Here is a 20000-nt window from a genome sequence, read left to right on the forward strand (position 1 = left end):
CTTTCTGGCCACATCCGCAGCAGGAGGAGGAGGAGGAGGAGGAGGAAGAAGAGGAGGAGGAGGAGGAGGAGGAGGCCTCTTCCATCTGTTTTTGTCGTGACAACGTCCCGAAGGATCTTCCACTCCCCTCCCTTCCCTCTGCAGACGCCTCCAGTGGTTGTTATTTGACGGAGTTTAAATATGGCGGTATGACCTTATTTCAGGGTATTTAATTTTGGCGGTTTGACCTCTGCTGTTGTAGTCAACATCTGTATGGTCTCCGGCTCAGCAATCTCCTCAAGTCTCTCCTCACACCACCTCATCTCACCTCAATCCATCGCCTTCACCCGTAACCCGTCTCTCAACCCCTCAACTTTGTCAAGCCCTAACCTCATCCCATACTAACCTAACCTGACCTGACCTAACCAAATATAACCACACTTATACTAACCTAACCTACCTTAAACTGACCTACCCGACATTGTCCACACCCATTGCACCCTAACTCAACCTAACACAACCTAACACAAGGTAACCTAACCTAACCTACGAGACACTACCCAACACCATACAAAAGTTCAATACACCACATTTCGTATCACTTCTGTCTCTGTAACGTGTCTTTATTTTCTCTCCATATTCTCACCCCACGGAACCCCAGCTACCCTCCACCCCCCAGACTGAATAAAACCGTTTGACGTTAGCCAGAATAAAATACAGCCACTGGGACATAATGACGAAGGAGTATGGGATTCCCTGGTGGTGTTGGCGAGGATGGGGAGGTCGTGGCTAAGAGATAAAGAGCCGGACCCTCCGGATGGAACTGGAGGAGTGTGAAGTAAGATGGGTTCTGGATTGTGGTGGGGGGGAGAGGGAGGGAGGGAAGGGAGAAGGGATAAGGAGGGAAAGGGGGAGGGATAGGGGGAAAGGGGGGGAGGTTGTCCTGAACATCTTCAGTTTTGGGAGGCGGCCACTTGGCCGCACGGACTGGAATGTCTCGAAGTCTTGACATTGCTTCGGCGAACTTCGGCGGCACCTCCTCCTCCTCCTCCTCCTCCTCCTCCTCCTCCTCCTCCTCCTCCTCCTCCTCCACCTTCGTCTGTGTCGGTTTCTTTTATTATTATTATTATTATTATTATTATTATTATTATTATTCCTGTCTTCTTTCTCTTGTTTGTCTTCGTCGTCTTTCTTTATTTCTCGTTTTCGCCTTCGTCTTTGTCTTCATCATTATGGCCTTCGTTGATATCTTCGTCTTTTCTTCTTAACAATACGTTAGAGAGGAGACCTATTGATCCGTAACAAGACTGGATAAAGAAAAAAGAAACGAATAAAGAAACATGCAAACCACAAAAAAATATTTGTAATAATAATGATAATAAAAAAAAAAGAACATGGTCAGGAATTCCAGCCATATTGCCTGTGTGTTTACCAGAGTTTATTCCAAAAACCTCATTTTCCTCCTCTTCCTCCGCCTCCTCTTCCTCTTCTTTCTCCTCTTCCTCTTCGTCCTCTTCGTCCTCCTCCTCTTCCTCTTAAAATCCCGTCCATGTCTGACGAGGGTCTTGGTTCCTTGGGAGCGACCTAGCCGGTCGCCGTGACCTGGTCTGGCATCGCCCTCTCCAGTATGCACGGAGAGCCACGCAGGATCCTGCGTGCTTGGTATACACAGTCGGAACCGAAAGTCTGGCCTTTGTGTGTGTGTGTGTGTGTGTGCGTGCAATTCTTTTCTCAGATTTTTTTTTCCTTGTTTTATTCTTAGTATTCTTCGTTTTGTTTGCATTTGAAAGAAGGCCGTTAGGTGTGATAATGTTGTGTCCATTCTGTGTAAAATAATTTAGTGTTACAGAATAATACAAATACACGCGCGCACACACACACACACACACACACACACACACACACACACATACATACATACATACATACATACATATATATAATTTGTGTGTGTGTGTGTGTGTGTGTTTTCTGTGCGTGTGAAAACCATTAATCCTTGTTAATGGCCCGCTTCAGTTAGGGGAAAAAAAGCGCTTTCGAGTCCTGCATTGCTTGTGATTGGTCCGCATGCGTGGGTGTGTCTGCCACGTCATCAGTCTTGGTCATCCAACGACGCATCCGATTGGCTCTTTTCGAGAACACCCTTCTCTCTCCCCCCCCTTCCCCTCCTCCCCCTACCCCTCCTCCTTCCCCTCCTCCCCTTCCTCCTCTTACACCTCCTACTCTTCCTCCCCCTCCCTTCTCCTCCTTCTATACCTCTTACTCCTCCTCCTCCTACACCTCCTACTCTTCCTCCTCCTCCTCCTCCTCCTCCTACTCCTACTCCTCTTCCTATCCCTCCTCCTACCCTCTCCCCTTCCACCTTACCGTCCGTCTCCTACCCCTCCTCCTCCTCTTCTTCCTCCTCCTCCTCCTCTTCCTCCTCCTCTTCCTCCTCCTCCTCCCAGCCCTCTCCTTCTCTCCCTCTAGTGTTTACTGTATCTCTCCTATTTCCTTTTATAAATATTTCTCTTTACTCCTCCACTCTTTGATTTTCCAGTAGTTCCTTCTTTCCTTCCTTCCTTCCTTCCTTCCTTCCTTCCCCGCTATCCTTCCATTATTTCTTCCATCATTCTATCCTGTTATCCCCTTCCCCTCACCTTTCTTCTCCTTTTCTCTCTCTCTCGTTCTCTTTCCTTTCCCTTCCTCATCATCTCTCCCCTTCCTTCTCCCCTTCCTTCCCCCCTTCCTTCCCCCCTTCCCTCCCCCTTTCCTTCCCCCCTTCCTTCCCCTTTCAACCATTTCTCCTCCTCTCTTTCTCTCTCTCCATCTCTTTTCTTTTCCCTTCCCCACCGTCTCTCCTCTCCCCACCTTCTCTCCTCTCCCCTTCCCTCCCCTCCCCATTTCCCTCCACACCAATCTCCATCCACGCCAAGGTAAATTGCCCCTTAATGAGGATGCCAGCAAGGTCCAAATTACAATGGGAGTGTGAATTACACGTTGCACCGTGCTCTAGTATTAGCCGAGGACTCGCCGAAGGGAAAGAGAGAGAGAGGTGGAAAGTTTACCACAGGAATGAATTAAATCGCCTGACGGCAGGCAGGGAAAGGAGCACCCGGTACGGAAGGGGTTGTTGAGTGGGAAGTCGTGACGCTAACCACCACACCAGCGAGCCGTGTGTGTGTTTATTAATTATTTATGTGATTCAACATGGTCTTGGATCACGTGTTGGACTCATGATCGACACCTATTTTCCTCCCGGAAGAGAGCTCAGAGATCATATATATATATGACCGATCTATGGGTAATGCTGTGACTTTATACGCACACACACGCACACAACCTCCCCGCCCACGAGAGTTGGAGTAACGACTCGCATCGCAGTTATACTGAAATTATTTCAGCCCTGGGCGGACCACCGTAGTGGTGCCCGAGAACTCTAACCACTGCGCCATCGAGTCGTTTAGTATAAACATATGTATTTATGTATGTCGGTTGATGGAAAGACGTAGGGAGGAGGAGGAGGAGGATGGGATGTGTTGGTTTTGGCAGAGGAGAAGGGGGGAGGGGGAGGGGTAAATTCCTGGAACGAAAGGGGGGAGGGGAGGGGAGGGAATCTTGGAAAGATATGGAGGGAAGAATAGCAGACGGGAAGGGGGAGGGGGAAAGTCTTGGAATAGGAGGGGGTGAGCAGATAGACGAGGAAGGAGATTTTTTTTTTTTAATTAATTCCATTGACATCCTCAGTAAAAGAGGGTATTTGCATTATGTCGGCAACAACCAGCGCTTCTCTCCATGGAGACAGTAAAATATGAGTAGCTCCGTGGGAGAGTGATCCAAGTGCCACGGGACACCAGACCCCGATTTCGTGCTCAGCCAGCCGACCTAGGCTCTTTGGGAGTTGGAACCGTCTTCCTCTGAGTAACCATGGTCGAGGGAAACGAATCCAACTCCCACCACCAGGCGGTGCGGGAAGCCCAGGTCGGCTACTTGGGCAAGATGTCAGGGTCTGGCGGGCTGTGGCGCTTGGATCACTCTCCCACGGAACTACATATATATGTGTATATATATATGTGTGTACATATATGTGTGTGTATATATATATATATATATATAATATATGCAAGGGAGGTAAGATAAACTGTAGATCAGAGTATCGTAGAAAATAATGTATGAAAATACGTATATTACGATCACTAATATATATATATATATATATATATATATATATATATATATATATATATATATATATATATATATATATATATATATATATATATATATGTATATATGTGTGTGTGTGTATGTGTGTTTGCTGTCCAATCATAAAATAACACTGAACGCCTCTGGTCCGTAGAGGCGTCGCCAAAGTCGCTAAAATATGCAATGCTGCACAAAACACTGCCTGCAATATTGCGAGCAAAAATGTTGCTTAAACGTGTTCATATTTAACACGGAGTTAATTCGGGTTCGCTGTATACCCCAATTCGTAACTTCTCTTGTTTAGAAAAATGGCCAACGTTAAAAGTTAATTTAGATATTGCGTGTTTCCCCTCCGACTTGTTTTCTACCATTTGTTCCACCAGTGTAAGGGGATTACCCTCATCCTTACTTAAAAAAAATCATTCCTATTATATATATATATATATATATATATATATATATATATATATATATATATATATACATACACACTGAATGGTTCCCAGTGATCAATTAATATCTCTTGATAGCGTATTGGGTTACGTCAATGTAACTTTGTTACGGGTTAGCTAGGTTCGAATCCTCGACTCGTCCACGTTTCAATTTCCAACGGATACCTCCTTCGAGCGATTCTCAGTCTCGTTTGCGATGGTATGGAATTAAAAGTGATATGTGGTTGAAAAAAAATATATATATATACATATATATATATATATATTAATGTGTGTTTGTGTATTGAATATGTACATGTGTATATAAACACGAAACGAGTCGGAGAAGTTTGCATGAGTGACATGGTAAGCATTGGTACAGCCCAGCGAGTCGCAGTACTGTTTGGGAGAGGCTTTTGTCTAGTAGTGGACTTTGAGTGGTCGATGATAAGACGAAGTGTATTTACCGTACTTATACTGTATGACACACGCACACACACACACACACACACACACACACACACACATATATATATATATATATATATATATATATATATATATATATATATATATAGTGAGGTAAACTTGGGAAACTGTTGGAGTTTTATTACTGACGTTTCGTCCTAACAAACATTTTTTCTATTTGTATGTACTATGAAGAATTCCTGGTGAGGACGAAATGTCAGTAATGATAATAAAAGAAAGAAAAAAAATATATGTATGTATATATATGTTGTGGACTAAATAGATTGGCAAGTGTGTACCCCACAGCTCGGACTATTTACCCAATCAGTTTAGATTGTTGTCACAGAGATTGACAACCTCATTGCCTCGTAGGATTGTTGTCAGAATGGTGTTGTCTCGGAAGACCTGCCAGTTGGGTAATAAAATCATCCCTTGACATCGAGGGCAGTTCGAAGTTGGCGTAAGTCAATTTGGGGCTCTCGAACTGTGACCCGGTCGCCTAATTGAAGGTTGATAGGATGAGGAAATTGGATCAACGAAGTCTTGTTAACCGGTTCGCTAGGGCAAGACAAGTCTGCCTGCCGTCAGGTGATTTTATTCAAAGGAAGGGGGAGGGGAAGGGGGTTACTCTAAGAATGATACCCCCCCCCATCCCATTTTTTTTAGTTCCTAGACAGGAAAAGGGTGACAGCTGGGGAAATGATATCCCTCCCTCCCTCCCTCCTCCAATTTTGGCTCCAGGTCGGAAATGGGGTGACACTTGTCTATGAATAAGTTTTCAGACATTCTTCCTTTTTCGTCTCCACCCTTCCCCCTCCTTATCCCCCTTCCCTCTCCCCCCTCCCCCTCCCCTTTCCCTCTCCTTTTCACCCTCCCTTTCCCTCTCCCACTCCCTCCATCACTCCGCCGCCATCACGAGCCCCAACCAAATCCTTCTTTATACAAGAGGATCGACAGACAAGGGGGACACAAAGCCAAGATGGGCCCGAAAAGGTGGTCCAAAAAACAAGGGGGTCCAATCTCAGGGGACCCCAAAGTGAGAGAAGAAACCCCAAAGCAAACAGGGCCCCAACGCCAGGTGGCCTCAAAGCCAAGGGGCCCTAAAGACAACGGGGACCCAAAATCGGGGACCCCAATGCCAGGGGGCCTTAAACCCGAGGGCCCTTGAAACCAAGGGGGCCCTAAAAATTCAGGGGACCCCTAAAACCAGGGGACACACAACAGAAGAACCCTAAAAGACATGGGGTTGCAAAACAAGGGGCGAAGAGGTCCCCGAAGATGAAAGGGCCCCAGCTCCACTTCTGGCATCGCTCCAACACACGTTGAACCGAGATAGAGGCACGGAGGGAGTGGGAGGTGGGGAAGGAGATGAAGATGGAGGGAGTGGGAGGTGACGTGGAGGGGGCTGGGTCCAATAAGTATCGATATTGAGTCAAAGGGGACCATATGTAATGTACGAACCTGACCGCGGCCACCACCTTTGCCCTTCGTACTCGGATAGCTCGACATTAAGGGGGGGGGCGTGGAAAGATGGTCCCAGGTAGATTATATGAACATGTCACCTTTGCCCCCCCCCCCCTCTGTGCTAGGGGATCATATACTTGGGATGAGTCGGAAGACTTCTTGGGAGTCTTCAACATGGAAAGGATTAAAATAAAATACACACACACACACACACACACACACACACACACACGTATATACACTCATACACAACACGCACGTGCATACATACATAACCCACGCGCGTGAACACACACACACACACACACACACACACACATTTGTATGTGAAATTCGCGAAAGGGACGGAAGCGGTCGACCATGAGGATTGCATTCGCGAGCCAGATTCGACGATTCGCGAGATTGGGCGAAATCGACAAGGGGGGGGGGGTCAAATCTGTCGCACTGGGCGAAGGTGCTCTCTCTCTTTCTCTTTCTCTTTCTCTTTCTCTCTCTCTTTCTCTCTCGACCCAGTTTCCCAATGGAGGTTTTCTCCTCCTGCTCCTCCTCCTCCTCTTCTTCTTCTTTCTCTCTTCCTTCTCTTTTCTTCCTCCTCTCTTCTTCCTCTTTTCTTCCTCCTCTCTACTTTCTCTTCTTCCTCTTCTTCCTCATCTTCTTCCTCCTTTTCCTTATCTTCATCGCTCTCCTCTTCTTCTCTTCCTCCTTCTGTCCCTCCTCATGTTTGTGTATTCTTGAGATAGTCTACTTGGGATGTTCCAATTTTCTCTTTAGAGAGCAGTAGAGAGCTTATGGTACTCGGCACGAGCTCTCTTTCCTTCCTTCCTCCCTCCCTCCCTTCCTCCTACCTTCTCCTCCTCCTCCTCCTCCTCCTCCTTCTCCTCCTCGTCCGTTACTGGGTTGAATGTTTCCCCTGTGGGTTTAGTTTCAGAAGTTTCTCTCTCGTTCTCTTTCTTTCAATCTCAATCTCCATTATATGCATATATTTTTCTGGTGTATACACGATTCGTGTGCGTGACAATTTTTCTTGCATTTTGTGTAGATTTTGGTTGATTGTGTGTACATACACACACATACCGTATGTGTATATATATATATATATATATATATATATATATATTTTTTTTTTTTCAGGGTTCATAGGTGAAGTTTTCAGTATACTCTTTTAACATTATCATTGTGTCATTTATCTATTATTATTATTGTTATTGTTGTCACTATCATTATTGTCCTTTCTTTTAATAATCGGGGTCATTTGTTTATATATAATTATTGACTTTGACGACCACAAACTGACGCGCCTGACGTCAATTCTGACACGAACCAAATGATCCAAATGACACAGACGATCTGACACAGAGACATGAGATAGCCAGAAGTAGTCTAAAAAGTGTTTGGTCGGGGTAGTTAGGATGGGAGGGTAGTTGGCCGCCTTCGGGTAGTTATGGGGCTCTTGTAGGATGGTTGAAGTTGTTGAGGAATGCGTGGTAAGGTCCTGGAGGTAGCTTGTAGTTTAGGGAGAGCTGGTATGTAGTTCCTGGTAGTCGGTGGGGTGGTTAAAGGGGAATAGGTGTGTTGGTAGGTTGTTAGGGTGGTTAGAGAAATGTGTTAGGTTGTTTTGAGTAGTTCAAGGGTGTGTTGATAGGTTGTTGGGTAGTTATGTGTCAGTGGTATGTTGTTAAAGGGGAACTGGGAAGGGAAGGGAAGGAGAGAAGGAAATGTTTCTCAGTGATTTGTTTAATTCTGCTCTTTGATTGTATGTGTGTTTGTTTTATTTTTTGTTTGTCTTGTATGTCTTTACTTTGTTTTTGTATTTCTTCCACTTAGGATAGAAGCGCTGGTTGTGAGAGACGAAATACACTCATCCACAACCCATTTGTGGAGAAGAATAAAGGAGATGGAGGAGAGGAGAGGAGAAGAGTGTAGTATTTCCACGAGAGAGGATAGGAAGAGGAGGGGAAGAATAGGAGGAAGAGGAGGGGGGGAGGGAAGAAGAGAAGGGGAGGGAGAGAGGAAGAGGAGGGGAGGGAGAGAGGAGAGGAGGGGAGGGAGAGAGGAGAGGAGGGGAGGGAGAGAGGAAAGGAGAGAAGGGAGAGGGGTATAGTATATCCAAGGGAGAGGTTGGGAGGAGGAGGAGAGGAGAGAAGAGAAGAGGGGAGAGAAAAGGAAGAAGAGGGGAGGGGAGAGGAAAGGAAGAGGAGGGGAGGGGAGAGAGAGGAGGAGGGGAAGGGGAGGTGAGGGGAATGAGAACGAGGTGGTTGTCATAGCAACAGGAAGTGGGGCGGTACAGGTAAGGGGTTCCCTCATCTCCCCTTGCTTTGTACTTCCCCTCTCTCCCAATTCTTCCCCTTACCCTCGTTCCTTTCCGCCTCTCTTAATCGTATCATTTCCCCCCTCCCGTCCCTTTCCCCCTGTCCCCCTTTCCCCTTCCCCCTTCCCCCTTTCCCCCTCCTTTTCTCTCCCTCTTCTCCCTTCCTCTTCCCCAATTCTCCTTCTCCCTTCCACTCTCTCCCTTTTCATTCTCCCTCCTCCTTCTCCCTCCTCCTTCTCCCTCCTCCTTCTCCCTCCTCACTCCTCCTTCTCCCTCCTCCTTCTCCCTCCTCCCTCCTCCTTCTCCCTCCTCCCTCCTCCTTCTCCCTCCTCCCTCTCCCTTTCCCCTTTCCCCTCGCCCTTTCCCCTCTCTTCCTTTCCCCTTTCCCTTCCCCTCTCATTTCCCCTTTCCCTTCCCCTCTCATTTCCCCTCTACCATCCCCTTTCTTTCTCCAATTCCCCCCTCATTTGATTTTACTTTTTTGTCTATAGTTATCAATGTTAGGTTTATTTTCATCAATTATTTATTCATGAATTTATTTATTGTAAGGGGGGAAAAGCTTTTGGTATATATATATATATATATATATATATATATATATAATATATATATATATATATATATATATATATATATATATATATATATATATATATATATATATATATATATATTGATACCGCTCCTAGAATCAGTCAGAAATGTGTATAAAACGTGGTCTGGGATTGGAAGGATGGGGGATGGGCGGACAAAGAGAGGGCAAGGAGTCCGGGAGGGGGCAGGGGGGGGGAGGAGGAACCCTAGGCGTGGTGGCGGGGGAGGTGGGGGGGGGTTGACGAGACCTTTGCGACTTCGTGGAAAAGCCCCGAAGGCGATGGCATCGAAGACCGGTTTTTCTGTCTTCTTCTCTCCACAATCCCCTACAGAAAATAGGACAGTTAACTAAACTCTAAATGTCTATCTACTTGCCCAGTGTAAACGGCAAGTTAGTCAACTTGCCTCTAAACTATCCTAGTGTGAACACTTACTTGCCGTTAGGTTAGTTAACTTGCAGCAACTAGCACTAGCGGATACTAAACTAGTCCCTTGTCAACGAAGCATAACGTTCTCCTCAAAGATAGAAGCGCTGGTGAACTGTAGTCCATGATGACGACGACAACTCTCTTTCTCTCTTCCTCTCTCTCCCTCTCTCCCTCTCTCTCCCTCCCTACCTAATTTCCTCACTCTCTTTTTCTCTCCCTCATTCTCTCCGTCTCTCTGTTGAGGTACGGTGGCCGTTTCTCATCCTCCTCCCTCTCCTCTTCCTCCCTCTCCTCTTCCTCCTCCCCTTCCTCCTCCTCTTCCTCCTCAGTAAGCCTCCCTTCCTGCTCTCTCTTCCTCTTTCTCTCCCTCTTTCTTCTTCTCTCTTCCTCTTTCCTCCTCTCTCTTCCTTTTTCCTCCTCTCTCTTCCTCGTTCCTCCTCTCTACCTCGTTCCTCCTTTCCTTTTCTCTCTCTCTCTCTTCCTCTTCTCTCCTCCTCCTCGTACGTCGTGGTTCTATTTCCGTTTCTTCCTGTGGTCTCAGTTATTTCCTTCCCTCTCTTTTCCCCCTCTTTTCCCCTCTTTTGCTCTTCTTGGTCTAGTCTTACTCTCCCCTCTTCGCTCTCCCCTCTTTGCTCTCCCCTCTTCACTTTGTTCTTTCTTCAAGTCCTTCCCCTTTCTTCGTCTCTCCCCTTCTTCCATCGTTCTCTCTCTCTCTCTCGCTCTCTCGCTCTCTCTCTTTCTCTCTCTTAATTTCTTTATTATTATTCTCCCCGTCTATCCATCCCTTTGAAATGTCTGCTCCTACTCTTTCTCTTCCTTTTCTACTCTTCTTCCTCCTTCCATTTATCCCTCTTTTTTCAATTTCTTTTCGTTCTCTTTCTACTCTCTTTACTGCCCTACTCATATTTCCTCCTCCTTTCCTCTTCCCATTCTTCCTCCTTTTCTTCAATTTACCCTCTGCTTCTCCTCTTCTTCCTATTCCATCCCGTTTTCTTTAAATGCCCCTCCTTCCGTTTTCTTCGTCAGTTCTCTTTCATTTTCTCCCATTCACCGCGTTATCAGTTCTCTTCCTTTCTCCTTTCTTTGTCGATTTGTGTTCGTTTCAGTCTTCTTGCTTCTTTCTGTGTATTGTTTGGTTATCTTTATTCATCTCGTCTTTGTTTATACTTATCCCTGATTGCTTTCAACCCCTCCTCCTTCTCCTCCTCCTCTTCTTCTTCCTCCTCCTCTTCTCCTTCTTCCTCCTCCTCCTCCTCCTCCTCCTCCTCTTCTTCCTCCTCGTCCTCCTTCTTCTCCTCTTCTTTCTCCTCATCCCCTTCTTTCTCCTCCTACTTCTCATCCTCTTTCTCTTCTTTCTCCTCTTCCCCTTCCTCCTCCTCCTCCTCCTCCTCCTCCTCCTCTTCCCCTTCTTCCTTCTCCTCTTACTCTTCCTCGTTCTCTTCCTCCTCCTATTCTTCCTACTTCCCCTTCCCCTTCCCCTCCCCCTCCTTTCTCTTCCTCTCCCTCTTCTCCTCCTCTATATTGTCCCAATAATTTTTCTCCAAAACTCCTTCCTCGCCTTTATTGCCCAAATTCCTTTTTTTTTTTTTTTTTTTTTTTTTATATATTCTCATTCCGTTTTCTTTCCCGGTTCCTCCAACAGTCTCCCCTCTTTCCCCCCTTTCCCCCTTTCCCCGCGCAGCACACCTATCCCTGTCGACTCGATTTGTTTCCCCTTCCTCCCTCCTCCTTCCCCTTCCTCCCTCCTCCTTCCCCTCCCTCCCTTCCCTCCTCCTCTTCCTCCTTCCCCTCCCTCCCTTCATCCCTCCTCCTTCCTCCTTCCCCTCCTTCCATTTCTGCTTCCCCTCCCTCCCTTCCTTCCCCCTCTTCCTTCTCCCTCCCTTCCTCCTTTCCTCCTTCCCCTCCTTCTCTTCCTCCCTCCTCCTTCCCCTCCCTCCCTTCTTCCTTACCCTCCTTCCTACTCTGCCTCCCTTCTTTCCTTCCTTCCTCCCCTTCCTTCCTCCCATCCTTCCTCTCATCCTTCCTCCCTTCCTTTCCTACCTTTCTTCCTTTCTCCCTCCCCTTCCTCCCTTCCTTCCTCCTCTTCCTTTCCTACCTTTCTTCCTTCCTCCCTCCCCTTCCTCCTTCCTCTCTCTCCTTCCTCCTTCCTCTCTCCCCTTCCTCCCTCCCTTCAGACTCGTTCTTTCCTTCATCTGTTGAGTCTTGTTTTCGAGGAAAGGGGGAAGGAGTGGCAGGGAGGAGGAGGAGGAGGAGGAGGGGGGGGGCCTAGGGGAGTGAGTAGGGGAAAATGGGATGGCATAGGGGGAGTCGATGGGGAGAGGCTGAGTGAAGTAGGATGTTTGAAGCCATTCACTCACACACACACACACACACACACACACACACACACACACACACACACACACACACACACACGGACATACACGTACACACATCTACACAATATGGTTTCCATTTCACTCCACTGCCTTTTATCGTCTCGCCTCCCATTCCCCCCCTCTTTCTCCCCCCTTCCCTCCCGCTTTCTCCCCCGTCTTCCCCCCACCCGTCTCACCCCTCCCCCTCTTCCCTTCAGAGGGAAGACATTTGACACACATATCGATCGTGCATCTCGGGGACATGTGTTGAAGAAGATTTTTTTTTTTTTTTTTTTGTGCTTTTGTTGAGGCACAGAGGCCCTCAACGTAGGGTCCATAAGAATGAAGGAGACTGCAAGAGACCATGAGGCCTACACTAGGTAGTTCCAATGTCCATTACCACCTATCATCCCCATCTTAAAACAACCGATAGTTTCAGCGCTCAGTACATCGTGGTTACTAAATCTATTCTATTCGTTGACCAACCAGGTCTTACCTGTTTTCTTCTTAAACTTAAATTTCTCCCATTTAAATCCATTGCTAGGAGCCCTGCCCTGTTGTCTTAATATGATGACCTTGCATGCATCACGTTTGACTCAAAATGGGTGTGTACGGACCGAAATCTAGTGAGGTTTAGTGAATACTTAGTGATGCAGTGGTCTCCAGCAGCATATTATTTGGTAGGGCGTTGTCTGGGCCACTGGGAACGGCGGGAAATGTGAATCACTTTAATGTTTCTGAATGGAAATAGATTTATACGGAACCAGGCCGTGATGATCAACATATAGTTTTTTTTTTTTTTTTTTTTTTTTTTTTTTTTTCAGATGCACCTTTTGTGTGGTGGGTTTCCTGCTTTTAGCAGATGCCTCTCTTTGGTGGAGTGTCCAGCTTTCAACACGTTTCGGCCTTTTTGAAATGCTTTTAGCTCCATTGGTGTGGAATGTTCCCCCCCCTTCCCCCCGAAGCTGAGCACACTCGCTTGGCGATAGCCAGAATAACCATAAAAAAGAATTATATAGATAATAATTGATCCTCAGGTTTCACAGGCTGGATACCCGCAGCCCCAGAGCGCCCGGCAACGATCCCCGGGTTTTCCCATAGATCTCTATATGAAGAAACGTTTGACATGTGTAATGTGTTAGTGGTGTGCAGAAGGGATCAGTCGCCGGTTGTCAACTCTCCTTGTGTGAAGAGATCAGGTACCCGACCCGGAGACCGAGTGCCAGCCGCTCGGGGTTGCACGTTCTGATGGAGAGTAGGGGAGGGAGATGACCCTCGACGTCCGTTTCGTAAAACCACCACTTGATGTTGAAATGAAACGTTTATGTTTGTCTTACCGGAAACGTTTGAAACGTAATGGTTGCAACCGTCGTAACGGTCATTCATGAATTTGAATTTTCAAAATATAAGTGCTGGGAGGCGGGGCTAATAGGTGACGTTTGACAATAAATTAATCAATTAATAAATAAACAAAGAAATATATTGTTTTTGAAATTGACTAATTAACGGTGTTAAAAAAATTGCTCAAGTCAGTGGTACCAACATGATCTGCCCACACAATATGTTGGTAGAAAAAAAATGGTCTATATTTTGATGCCATACCTCTGATATCCCACCAAGCCCAAGTTAATAATCCCCCATTCCCTATTCCCCCCATTCCCCATAAGATTGGAACAGTTTATTGAAGGAACTTTACCTGCATATTTCCTGAAGCAAGAGGTGACTGAGTTGTACAATCCGGAAAAGTTGGTATCCATGGTTCTTAGGTCGTCGTAGGAGCGGTGTGCCTGGTGGTAGTGTATAAAGTTACCGTGAGTTACACGGTGTAGTTGCTAGACAAGTGGTGTTGGGTGGTAGCTGGTGCAAGTCTGTACAGGGTTCAAAGTCTGGAGCCTTTCTCGTGGTGTGAATTTACACAAAGAGTAGGAAGGGGGAGTAGTGTGTGTGTTTGTGTGTAGTGAGTCGAGAGACGTCGCGAGACCCAATTATAAAGTTTGCATGGGCCACAATGGACTCGGCGAGTCCTTGGCAGTCTTCTGAAGTCTCCCAACTGAAAGACGTCAGCGTCTCCAGGCGGGGGGAGGTGGTGGGGTCGGGGAGGTTGAAAGACCCGATGGAGGTCTTTGTATTGGGTCTCTGTTTTTTGAAGACAGGGAAACCTCGCGATGGTTTTGGTGATAGAAGTGGCGTCCGTGGGCTGGTGGTGGTGATTTGAGCGCGGCGGATTTCTACCAGTGCCCGTCACCACTGGTAAGGATTGTCTAAGAAGGTACGCTATGGGAATTGAGGGTTGTTATTGGTTACTATAGACCAAAAATGGCCTTGAGAAAGAACAGTGAAATTAGGGTAGAAGAGGAGGATGGTCAAGAGGACTTGGAGGATTCAGACCATTGGAAAGATAAACTACCAAATGACCTAATTAACGGGTTAGGGGTAATTAGACAAATGGGTTATCTTTCAAGGACTACCTGGTGGTGGTTAGGGGGGGAAGGGGGGTATAGCAAGACAACGGGGTGCTTAGGACTAAGGGAGGACTACGCAGGGAGCATGGTTGGTCGGGTACGGGTAGGACCGCTCTTCTCTATAGGTGACGTCGTGTCAGGTCAAACCGTCTAGATGACTCTGGTGGGCGGATCCAACGCCTTGGCTGCAATGAAAGAGGAGATCGGGACCGTAGGGGTGCGTTAGTCTTGGGTTCGATTCGGTGTGCACTCGCGGTATTTCACATCACAAATGTTTCTTTTGTCACTGAGTTCGAGTCTTTTGGAGGGACAACTGGGGAACTCTGTTCCCCCGAAGGACGAAGCGGCCAAATTGTTGGATTTGTGTGATGGGATACGTTTTTGTTGTCATAATTATAATTATTATTATTAATATTATTTATATTATTGTTATTATTATTGTTATCAATATCACTTATTATTATTATTATTATTATTATTATTATTATTATTATCTACACAAACCCTTCCGTTTGGCGGCCACGCCCCCTTTCCGTCCTTCTCCAGATTTCACAAAAAACGGGAAGATAGGATCCACTGTTCAGTTACGATCACATTGACTTAAAAAAGGAATAGGTATCGTTAGAGGCGGTGTCTTTGAGTGGTTGTAAGTATTCTTGTGTGTTTTTTTAGTCTGGTAGCGTTAGAAAATCGAAGAAAGTAGATAAATCAAAATAAGAATAGTTCATTTTAACCTAGCGGAAGTTTTTTTTCTTATCAATTAAATGTACATGATTAAAAGAAACTTAATTAGTGAAAAGGTGCTGTCCAGTGGGATCTAAAAGTTATTAACCAAGCTACATAGCAACACTAAGGTACGAGAGTGTTGCCATATAGCTTGGTTGATGATAATGTATTTGAGCTGACGAAGGCGACAAGTATAGAGGAAATCTTGTGTTTTATTTTGTATTTTATTTTTTTCCTTCTGACGGGACTTGGACGAAGTGTCACTACTTTATTACTGTTTATATATATATATATATATATATATATATATATATATATACATGTATATATGTATATATATATATATATATATATATATATATATATATGTATATATATATATATATATATATATATATATATATATATATATATATATATATAAACTGTACCGGGCTGACAATGTACATTTCTGTTCTTTCGGTTAGAGCTAATCTCGATGATTTGATCTCTGTTAACCCTTAAACCAGGTTAACTATTCCCCCATGTATTCCAAACGTCGCCAGGCGGCTTAACTTAATTCGAGGGATTCCTAACCGCAACAATTTAAGAGTTGGAGAATATTGATTAGTGCCTCGCCCCCATTAACGGGGACCCGGCTGGACGCCCCAGCCACTTGTTGCGTGGCGGGACGGTCGCCGTCGCCGCCGCCGCCGCCGCCGTCTCAACAGCCAAAGTAACAATAGCCGAAGGAAATCAAAAGCATTTGTAGCTTTAGGATCGGCCACATCAAGAGGGAAGAAGATGAGGCGGAGGAGGAGGGAGTGCCTATGAGGAGAAACATGAGGAGGAGAACTAGGAAGAAGAGGAGGAGGGGGGTGCCTATGAGGACAAACATGAGGAGTGGAAGCAAATGAAGGAGGAGGAAGAGGAAAAGGAGGAGGAGGAGGGCTGGTGGTGCCTATGAGGAGCAGAAGCAAATGGAGGAGGAGGAGGAAGAGAGAGAGGAGGAGAAATAGGAAGAAGAGAAGGAGTGAAGAGGAGGAAGAGGTGGTGGTGGTGGTGGTGACTATGAGGACAGACATGAGGAGCAGAAGCAAATGGAGGAGGATGAAGAAGAAGAGAGAGGAGGAAGAGGAGGAGGAGGATAGGTGGTGGTGCCTATGAGGACAAACATGAGGAGCAGAAACAAATGGACGAAGAGGAAGAGAGATGAGGAGGAGGAAGAAGAAGAAGAGGAGGGGGGTGCCTATGAGGACAAACATGAGGAGCAGAAGCAAATAGAGAAGGAGGAAGAGGAAGAAGAGAAGAGAAGGAGGGGGAGAGGTTGCCCATGAGGACAAACACGACAGTCAAGGAATTGTACTTAGAGGAGGAGGGAGGGGAGTGGAAGAGGAAAAAGAGGGAGAGGGTGAAAAGGAAGAAAAGAGAAGAAATAGGAGAAGGAGGAGATGAAGAGGAGGAGGAGGAGGAGCCTGTGAGTACAAGTATGACTCAGCGAACAATATATGGAGAACGAAGAAGAGAATAGAAGCAAGAGGAGGAGGAGGAAGTGAATGAGACTTGGCCATTTGGACAATCCATTTGTTGTTGGAGTGAGGGAGAAAGAGGAGGAGGAGGAGGAGGAATGTCTTCAGACTGAACAAGATGGTGTGGCTAAACGTGCCAAGAGAAGAAGTTAATAAGAATTATTAGGATATAATCCCCCCCCCCCCCACTTTTGGTACTATGGCAGACGAGTAAAATACTCGGTTGACTAATGTTCCGTTCTTCCTTCCTTCTTTTCTTCCTTTTTTCCTTCCTTCTTTCCTTCCTTCATTTCGTCATTTACTTTAACCCTACTTCCTTTTTTTCATATATTTTTCACTTACTTCTTTTCTTCTTATATTACAACTTCCTTCCTTCCTACATTTCGACATTTCTTCGTTTACTCTTTCCTTCCTTCCTCCCTTCCTTCCTTCCTTCTTTCCTTCCTTCTCATCCTTTTGCCTTCATTTCTTCCTACTTTCCTTCCATCCTTCCTTCTTTCCTTCCTTCCTTCTCATCCTTTTGCCTTCATTTCTTCCATCCTCCCTTCATTCCTTCCTTCTTCCCTTCTTTCCTTCTTTCCATCTTCCCTTCTTAATTTAATTTTTCCTTCCATCTTCCTCTCACATTTCCACCTTCTCCCTCCCTCCCTCATCTTGTTTACCAATGCCATTCTTTTTTCCTTCTTCTTTTCTATTTTTCCATTTCCACTGTCAAGTTGTTTATCATGTTCTTTTAATATCTTACTTGTTGCTCTCTCTCTCTCTCTCTCTCTCTCTCTCTCTCTCTCTCTCTCTCTCTCTCTCTCTCTCTCCACCCCTCTCCCTCCTTTTCTCTCTCTCCCTCTCTCTCTCTCTCTCTCTCTCTCTCTCTCTCTCTCTCTCTCTCTCTCTCTCTCTCTCTCTCTCTCTCTCTCTCTCTCTCTGTGTCCCCACTCTAGCTCTGTCCCCCCTTTCTCTCTCTCTCTCTCTCTCTCTCTGTATACGTGCGCGCGTGCGCGCGTCTTCTAACACGAACTCAAGCCTCGAACTCTGAATTAACTTCGATGTCGTCTGTCTCGAACTCCTTCGAGGTCGTGTCCAAGTCGTTCCAAGTCTCGAAGTCGGCTCGAGATCAAATCGAGATTAAATCGAGGTCACTTGGGATGACGACGACATCTTAGAGAGACCCCCCCCCACGTTGCTCTTCCTCCTCCATCTCCCCCTTTATCCTCCTCCTCCTCTTCCTGTTCCTCCTCCTCCTTCTCCCTTTAACCTCCTTATCCTTCTCCTTTTTCCTCCCGTTTCTTCCTTTTCATTCTCTTCCCCTTTCCTCCTCCTCCTCCTCCTCCTCCCTGTTCTTCCTTTTTATTCTCTTCCTCTTTCCTCCTCCTCCTCCTCCTCCTTCTCCTTCTTCTTTTTCCTCCCTGTTCTTCCTTTTTATTCTCTTCCTCTTTCCTCTTCCTCCTCCTCTTTCTCCTCTTTCGTAGCAGTTTCAACTCCCCAGCCATAAGAACCCGTTTTTTTTTCTTTCTATTATTTCCTTCCATCTCAAATTCCTTCCTTGTTTCGCTCGCCAATCTTTCCTTTTTTATATTTGTCTGTTTTGCTCACTTAATCTTTGTGGATATCCTCCTCCTCCTCCTCTTCCTCCTCCTCTTTGTCTCTCCCCACCTTTCTTCTATTCTCCTCTCTTTTCCCGTCTCTTCCCTCTTTTCCTCTCTTCATTTAACTTCCTCGGTTTCCCTTCTCTCTTCCCCCTCTCTTCCTTTCTCTTCCCTCCTCTCTTCCTTCCTCTTCCCCTCACTTCCCTCCTCTCTTCCCCCTCTCTTCCTTTCTCTTCCCTCCTCTCTTCCTTCCTCTTCCCCTCACTTCCCTCCTCTCTTCCCCCTCTCTTCCTTTCTCTTCCCTCCTCTCTTCCTTCCTCTTCCCCTCACTTCCCTCCTCTCTTCCCTCCGCTTCTCTTGTAGTCTCTCTTCTTTTCCCTCTCCTTCTGTTCTGTTCCGTTTCCTGCCTAATCCCTCTCTTCCCTTTCCTTCTCTTCCCTTCCTTTCCCCTCCCTTACCTTCAGTATTTCTTCCCTTTCCCTTTCCCTTCTCTTCCTCGATCTCCCTCTTCTCGGTAATTGCTCACAGAGGTCGCGAGCTTCTTCATCAACGGTTAAACGGTTAATCTTGTTCGCCGTCACACGCGGTCATCGTTCGGTTAAATGGCTGGAAAGGCTCCCTCTAATACTGAGTAAAATAGTCGGGTCGTAGTGAAAATATGAATCCGGGTTAACCGAAGTTAACGAAGGTTAACTTGATTAATTATGCTTTTTAACTTGCAAAATACAATGAGAGCTTCTGCTACTCTGAAGAAGAACCGAATGGGATTTATTTTAAAAAATCCTAAAGTGAATAAGAATTATATATATGTATGTATATATATATATATATATATGTGTGTGTGTGTGTGTGTGTGTGTGTCATTGTGACAAATGGAAATAAGCTCCACCGCAAGGACTCGAACCTTTGCCTTAGCGACTGCTTATTATGAAGCAAAGACGATAGCTTTGAGCCAACCAGACCGTGTGAAAGGAACGACGTAGACTGCGACTTGGCAGTTCCCCGACGGCACTAGGTTAGCTCAGTCTATTCCTAAAGGGAATAAAATTTAATTTTATATATATATATATATATATATATATATATATATAATAAAGACTCGGTGAAATTAGAATAGAAACTGAGTTAACTTAGTGCCGTCGGGGAACTACCAGATCTTAGTCCAGATCTCCTTTTGTACGGTCTGGCCGGCTCAAAGTTATTGTCTTTGTTTCATAATACGCAGTCGCCTGGGCAAAGGTTTGAATCCTTGCGGTAGAGCTTATTTCCATATATGTATGTATGTATATATATATATATATATATATATATATATATATATAATATATATATATATATTTATATATATCTTTTGGGTGTTTAAGGTCCCTACTCTCTCTTCAGCTGAATAGAATCGCCTAGCGTAAGTAGTATAATGTTTTGATAATCATAATAGAGGCCTAATGGTAGACAGTGTTCATTGTCAGTGATAATATGGTTGATTAAAATATTTTATTGTGATGCTGTT

At 45.5% G+C, this 20000-nt stretch overlaps 2 protein-coding genes across 3 annotated transcripts in view; one reads left to right on the plus strand and one right to left on the minus strand.

The window, feature by feature from the left end:
- LOC143041115 (arylalkylamine N-acetyltransferase 1-like) overlaps positions 1 to 15007 on the minus strand; it is a 61945-nt gene extending 46938 nt beyond the window's left edge. Inside the window, exon 1 of the mRNA XM_076212852.1 lies at positions 13911 to 15007. Coding sequence (XP_076068967.1) covers positions 13911 to 13971 — 61 coding nt within the window. The 5' untranslated portion in view covers positions 13972 to 15007. The remainder of the gene's footprint in view (positions 1 to 13910) is intronic.
- aralar1 (calcium-binding mitochondrial carrier protein aralar1) overlaps positions 1 to 20000 on the plus strand; it is a 525272-nt gene that overhangs the window by 99175 nt on the left and 406097 nt on the right. The window lies entirely within an intron of this gene.

The sequence above is a fragment of the Oratosquilla oratoria genome, chromosome 30 (assembly GCF_046742065.1).
Source record: "Oratosquilla oratoria isolate Oo_2021 chromosome 30, ASM4674206v1, whole genome shotgun sequence".
In the NCBI taxonomy this organism is placed as follows: Eukaryota; Metazoa; Arthropoda; class Malacostraca; order Stomatopoda; family Squillidae; genus Oratosquilla; species Oratosquilla oratoria.